General features: G+C 32.6%; 1 protein-coding gene across 5 annotated transcripts; it reads right to left on the minus strand.

Annotated features, from left to right (window-relative positions):
• Positions 1 to 402: 402 nt before the first annotated feature.
• On the minus strand, positions 403 to 4,129 carry LOC133680950 (ACT domain-containing protein ACR10-like). 5 transcript variants are annotated; one of them, XM_062104012.1, is made up of 7 exons: positions 3,640 to 4,129; positions 3,143 to 3,361; positions 2,626 to 2,731; positions 1,819 to 2,152; positions 1,361 to 1,645; positions 932 to 1,099; positions 403 to 789 (listed from the first exon to the last, which is right to left on the minus strand). In XM_062104012.1, the coding sequence occupies exons 1-6, from the start codon at positions 3,794 to 3,796 to the stop codon at positions 959 to 961; spliced, it is 1,242 nt and encodes a 413-aa protein (XP_061959996.1). In that variant the 5' UTR covers positions 3,797 to 4,129; the 3' UTR covers positions 403 to 789; positions 932 to 958. The 5 variants fall into 5 exon arrangements, with proteins under 5 accessions (XP_061959996.1, XP_061959993.1, XP_061959995.1 ...); XM_062104009.1 differs by having other exon boundaries at positions 403 to 822; XM_062104011.1 differs by having other exon boundaries at positions 912 to 1,099.
• Positions 4,130 to 7,118: the final 2,989 nt, after the last annotated feature.

Genomic DNA, 7,118 nt, shown 5'->3' on the forward strand with positions numbered 1-7,118 from the left:
TTTATTTTTAATTCTTGATATCTAAACCATATACTATTTGATGTGACAACGATATTTTCCATGTAGGAAACCTTATTTAATAAGATGCACACAGGAACCAGGACATTCCTTGGAAAACAGGGCATCAGCTCTGCATTAAGGGCAAACAGACGACCGAAACAAATGAACAGAGCTTAGGAAATATTATACAGAGAAAACGAAAGAAAGATGACCTTGAAGCAATCTCCATTAAGCCTTTCTTTTTCCCTTTTTTGATAATGCCATTAAATTCCTTCAAGGAGATAAGGTTAACACAAGCATTTTCTGTAGAAACACAATAGATGGTTGTTCAGGGATAAGCAAACACCTTTGAGAGGCAGAAAGCATTGTTCGGCTAGGAGGAAACTGGAAGGAAAAAAAATCTGCTAAAAGAGCTTGTGCACACATTGGCCAATGGAAGAGTAAGCAACAATACATAGGAGATTAATATACAAGAATGTGCTGTGCAACTGATATGTTATTAGTTTGACATGGAGAGATTCTGTACTGCTCCTCCTATTGGCACAACAGACTACAAAACTACATTTTCTACATACAGTTTATGTACAGAGGGGACTCTAAAAGAGTACTGGTAATGGTTTTGAACTGAGCAAGCTGTGAAGGAGGAATCCGAGATACAGCAAGCATCCACCATCAGAAACGCTTCATGCATGCCAGATTAATAATGGCATGGCTCCATATTTTTGTCTGCGACAATTTCAAGCAAGCGTATAATACCATGTCACCTTCACTCTTCCTATCTCCTGCCAACTAGTTCATGTCGTTTAGTTAGCGTTACAGGAGCTGCAAATATTGATGTGCAACAACATAAACTTTTAATGAGATATAGCCCATGATTTACAGTGCATAAAAGTCATTAGCAGGGGAAGTACACTGCACAATAGACCATCACCATGCATGGAAGGATATCCAGAATTGTTCATTGCTCCCAACCCATTAACATCTTCCAAACTTGTTTCTCAATTTTGCTTCTTGGTACAGCCAAGCCTTCCCCTTCATCAAGTAAGACTCTGTAAACTTCGAATTCCCGATCTCCAATCATGCGCCTTCTAATCTCGGCCTGCAAAAACAAACAGGATATAACATTTCCTCTGGAAGAACAATAAACAATAACCACTTAGTTTACAGAATGCATATATATATACACATACACATTCCTACAGTTTCAGACATAATGCATAGTGAAGTTCAGAAATCTGGCGAAAGCATCTCATATGAATAAAGAAAAGATGCCTCAAGTTATTGACAGGGAAAGGCCAAAAGTGATATCATGCAGGAATTGCCAAGACTATCTGAGCTTATACAGCAAGTAGATGAGTACCGAGAAAATGCATGTGTTAAGCATCTTCAGAGCAAGAGTGATGTCATGAAAAACAAGAGGCCGGCCCTTGCCAGATAACTCCACAGGATTCGCCACCAGCAGCTCAGTATCAGGACCACGGCTAACAGTGGCTACTCGTAGAGGGCGCACTAGTTCCATCTCCAAACGAGAGGACAATGCTTTCTGCTTTCTAGGATCAACTATTTTCTTCCCATCGGTTTGCACAAGAAATAAGTCAATATCACAGGCCCTTCCGTGATTCATGGAAAAGCGCCCATATGAAATCTGGTCATACAAGCAGTAATTAGTTTCTCTCCGGAAAGATTCAGCAAAAACATTAGAACAACAATGCAAAAGGTGTTTCCTCCAAAGAGAATGACGCATCTGACTTGCAGGAATAGCAAACATGACAGAGTTGTCCATTAATGTATTTTTAAAATCTCATACCATTAATCTACCTGTATATTATAATCCTTTAGAGTCCTCATTATGTCATAAAGAAGACCTTTGTGATCTTGGCACACAATTTGGACAAGGGTGTGACCTGGACTCAGCGAGTTGTCCATATTGACAGAAACACTGGTGGAAGTTAGTGAACTAGGGAGCTCATCTGGCATTTCCAAGGGGAGAATGTTTTCTGTGATTGCAGTTGGAAGAAATGAAGATTCCGCTGAACATGCAGTAATTTCAGGGCCAACAATTTCTATGTCACAGCTTATCATGGAATTTCCCGTAACAGCTTTTAAGTGATCACATGTATCCTCCTTTCTCTTATTTGTATGCAGGAGCTCCCTGATAAAGAAAGACAGTAAGAAATATTACTTTTTACAAGAAGATAATCACAAGTTCAAGTGGTTGCATGGCTATGCAAACGGGATTTATAGAAATGTCCATTTTGATTAGTCACATCTTTCTATGAACACACACACACAACAAAAATGATCTAGAAGTAGGAACAAAAACATGGACTGGGAGAAGATGCAACTCTTACGAAAATTTCTCTTCTGGACCCACTCAAATCCTCTGAACGCACAACTATTACAAATCTAAAATGTATAAAATATGGGTATGACAATCAAATTTTCTCAAAAGTCGTATCACTAGATGGCAGAATCAGCCAACACATATTGTTTTATATTCAAAATCAGCCGTAAAAGCCAGACATTTTTTCAGTCAAAATTGTTAAAAAGTTGAATCCACATCATGTCCTAATTGCAAAAAAAAAACATGGCGTAGTTTGGAGGAGAGATGTCGAAAATTCAAACCTGTTGTCTGTAATGAAGAATAGGTCGATCACTCTCCCATCTGGTGTTGTGGATACCTTCACTTTTTTTATAGTGAGTTCAAGCTCACAAAGCACACTGGTCACATCTGCAAAGCAAACCCTCAGGAACTCGATAACCAATTAAAAACCAGAAGCATTCCAATTTTCTAAATTCTCCAATAAAACATGAAAATCACAAGGGGGACCTGCTAGTATCTGACAACTTTATGCCAATTGCCAAGTATATGCATAGTTTTTTACAGGGGACATGATTCCTTCGTATTACATATGATTGTTGAATTTATAGAATATGAATCGCAAACGTGGAAACACGTGACAAGCTAAGCTTTGTGAAGAACAAAAGGCAATTAAAAGTAACTACGAATCAGAACCCCTTGGCAATCACCTTAGCATCACAAAAAACATATATGAGCAGAAAACTAGACAATCAAAACATTGAACAAGGAAGATCAAATAGAGAAGAATCGAATCCAAAAAATCCAAGGAAAAGTCAGTACCATGTAAAAGCCCTCTTCTGTCTTGACAAGATAACTTCAACAGAAAAACATCGGGTGGTCTTGGAGGCTGCAATTCTGAACGGTAAAAAGACAACCCAGAAGCTGAGGAACATGAAGGACATGCCTCTACTAGTCTCTTCTTCAATAAACCCCACCTTGTTGTTGATTTGCCAACCACCCAAAACACTAAGTAGCACCATTTTCCATCCGTAGACACATCTTCACCACATCAAAAACACCCAAAATCAAAACAAAAATCACGTTATTTTTTTACGCAAACTTATCCCTACCAGAAAACTAAAAAATCACACTTTGTTTTTGACAAAATTGGAGACTAAAAGTGTGAAAGAAAGAAAAAAGAGTAAAAGAAGTTCAATTTAGCATCTGGGATGCTTACAGAACAGCAGAAAAGGAAAAGAAAAGGAAAATATTGAGCTGAAGAAAAGTACTACTAAGACAAACTCTAAGAACGGAAATTTTTTCCCTGTGGTCCTTACCTCCTCTAACAATGCTGAGACCAAAGAAGAGAATGATACGGCATAAATCACAACCAAGACCAGTCTTGTCAGGACAATTCACAGTGATAACAGTAGGGTCTCCTTCTTTCTCGGATTGCCTAATTATCACTACATCGTCATCATATAAAATTCCCATTTGCTGGTCTTATTTCTTTCCCTTTTCTTCCTCCTCTTTCTTCTCTTTCTTGAATTTGAGAGTTGGATTTTGTTGCTGCTGCTGTTGTTGGTGTTGTTGTTGGTGTTGGTGTTGGTGTTGGTGTTGGTGTTGGTGGTGGTGGAGGTGGTGGTGGTGGTGGTGGTGGGGGAGGGGGAGGACGAGGACGAGGAGCAGGTGAAGGAACAGAGAGAAAGAGAGGCAGAAGACACTGCTGTGTTCGTGTCTCTATCTGCTTTACTTCTGCTTCACTTGTTCTTCTTGTTGCTGTTTCCTTGTCTGTTTTTCTCTTCTTTTTTTTCTTTTTTTTTTTTAGGTTTGGTAATTTTGAGGATGGATTGATTGAGATATTAGACACGAGATGATGAGACAGTGGACCAAGATTGAGAAGAATGACAATTTGTTGTCCGTTACATTAAAACCCGTGTTTTTTAAAAACATTTTTTATTTATAAATATATTAAAACATTTTTTTATTTTAAATATAAGTAAATTAAAATCATAAAAATATCAATTTAATATTTTTTTCAAAATAAAAATAAATAAATATATTGCTGAGCAGATAATATGTTAATAATTTGTGAGGTGTGTTTATGTTCAAAATTTTTATTCAAGATTGTGTTAGGTTAGTATGATATATAATATAAATAAATATGGTTAAAAAGATGGAAATAAAAATATTAAATAATTCTGGAATGAATTTATATAAAATAGAAAGATATGTCTTATTTATTACTATTATTCATGTTTTTATTTTTTTTATCTCGAGATATTAATTAAACGCTACTTGAATGAGAGAATGCTTTCTATTTTTAGGCTTTTTTTAATTTAGATTAATAGTAAATTTGAAAAAATATATATACAATGAATCATAAGGAAATCTTTTGTGTTTCCTTAATTAAATTCCAGTAGTTTAGTTTTAGGAAATAGGGAAAAAAAGTTATAGTTTAGAGGATGATATTTTTTTTCTCCCTGTACAGAATATGAATTAAAAGAAATCAAACACAGAATCTAATTATCATATTTGTACAATTGGAAATGTTGTGGCAGTAAAAACTTACTTTAAAAAAAAGATAGCTTGGAAATCCAAATGCCAAGGTTAACTTTGGTGAGAACAAAATAAGAGAAAAAAGATTATTTATGCTCTTTTGTTTGTAGGAAAATATTTTTTTTAAGTGATTTTTTTTAAAAATAAATTTCAAAAAAATAAATTATTTTCTGATATTTGATAATATCATGAAAAATAAATTGGAAAATATTTTCCAGTATTTGATTATGTTATGGAAAATAACTTACAAATCTTACAAATTAAATAGCTTCTAGAAAGTGTTTTCCGCTCAAAATAAAAAAAACACTTTTCTGAAAATCAAGCCAAATTTTTTTTGATAGAAAAATGTTTTTAGTTGACTGGAAAATGTTTTTTTGTTGATTAACTTCTATAATAAAAAACAAACACATGAAAATTTGAAAAATGATTTCTTAAAAATCACTTTCTGAGAAACAAACACATCTAAAATGAGTTGAAAAAGAAAAATCAAAGTATTATTTTATTATTTTCTATTCACTTTCTCTCCCACACTTTAGATTAGATTGATAAGCAATAAAAAGATTTCCTTTATATTCTCTCTTCTCTCCTTTTTTTTAACAAAATAAAATACCATGAAATTAATTTATATGTTTTCTTTCCTCTTATATTTTCTCCTCTACCAGCATAATTTGGGGGAGGAAAAATAATGAAGGCCTCTTTTATGGTATCTCATAATAATAAATAAATAAACTATAGAAGTAATACGAGGAACACATCATTTTATTTTATTGATTCAAAATTAAAGGTTAAATTGTAAAACACCCCCTTGAACTTAAATGAAAAAAAAATACCCCCCCGGATAAAAAGCAATCTCTTATTTTCTACCCTAAACTTTATAATATTTCGAATATGCCTCTTAATAACAACAGCTAATAATATCGTTTCTACTAAACCAAAAATTAATTTTTGAAATGCAACTTCACATGTAAATAAACCAAAAAAAAAAAATTCCATCTGACGTAACAAAGTCAGCAATTTATAAAATTCTTCAATTCTGTTTTTTCTCAAAACATGATTGGATTACGATCAATCCCTTATCTCCTCCTTATCTGAAAAAAAAAGGAAAAAAAATAAAAAATAAAAACCCTGAAGAACAACTTGACGTGGAAGATCCAACATCATTGGACGTTATTGTATATATAATAAAATTTGGTCGGTCCATTACTTCGAAAAGTCCAACCTTTTAAATACCCGTTTACGGAGAAGCTGGAACTTAAGAGAACATAATATGTCGCGATAAATTAGATAGTATATCGTCTGCGTATGATATGATATTTTGTCGACGTCTGATGGCGCAGTGAAACCACTCGTGAGTAGTGAGTGACAGCCGCCACCACGTGTCTTATTTTGTGGAGGGTCCCTTTCACGTGCTTATCTTAACGGAGCCTCCAAGAAAGAAAAGTCACTTATCATTCTTTATTATTATTATTTGTTTATTATTATTTTTAAGCTCTTTCACACCTCTCTTTCAGTTCTACCTGTCCCTGGCCTCACCTAATCCTCAGCATTTTCATTTTTACCTTTTGTTTTTTAATAATAATAATAATAAATCATTCTAGAATAATTATTAAACTCGAATAACATCAACCCATGTTACTTACTTATAAGGTGAATTAATATAAAAAAATATATTTTTATTGGGTTTTTTTTCAAAACACATGAGATTAATTTTATATATATATAAAAAATACAGATTAGATTAGACTCTAATATCGTGTCTGAAACAATAATTGCGATTGTTTTAAAAATATTTTTCATTCAGAAATATATTAAAATAATATTATTTTAAATTATTTTTTACAGCAGCACATTAAAATGATCTAAAAACACTCAAAAAATTTAATTTGAAGCAAATAAAAAAATAAAAATAAATAATTTTTTTTTAAAATACTTTTAAAATATAAAAACAAACAATAACTTAAATTTATTAGTTTATCAACTGATCAAACCTGTAAAAGTTAATAACATGAAATCTTATAATAATTATTAATTATGTTTACTGTAATGGTAAAAGGATGTTTGATAGCATGTTTATTTTATGATATGCCATATTTATTAAAGGAATTCAATCATTTGTAGATTTGAAATTTAGCTTCTAAAACGTTTTTAAAACACTTTTTATAATCTTATTAAATATTTTTAATTAACTTTTAAGGCAAACAAGTTCCAAGTTTTATCATGGAAACTATGAAACATATTATAATGGATTGATGAATTT

The sequence above is a fragment of the Populus nigra genome, chromosome 1, assembly GCF_951802175.1.
Source record: "Populus nigra chromosome 1, ddPopNigr1.1, whole genome shotgun sequence".
NCBI classification, from domain to species: Eukaryota; Viridiplantae; Streptophyta; class Magnoliopsida; order Malpighiales; family Salicaceae; genus Populus; species Populus nigra.

Excerpts from the sequence above, each read along its gene's own strand:
- LOC133680950 (XM_062104012.1), bottom strand. The coding sequence starts at position 3,796 with ATGGGAATTTTATATGATGACGATGTAGTGATAATTAGGCAATCCGAG. Across the intron at positions 2,153-2,625 it reads TTCTTCATTACAGACAACAG|GGAGCTCCTGCATACAAATA; the intron begins GTTTGAATTTTC and ends TTTCTTTATCAG. Across the intron at positions 1,646-1,818 it reads TAAAGGATTATAATATACAG|ATTTCATATGGGCGCTTTTC; the intron begins GTAGATTAATGG and ends TTGTATGACCAG.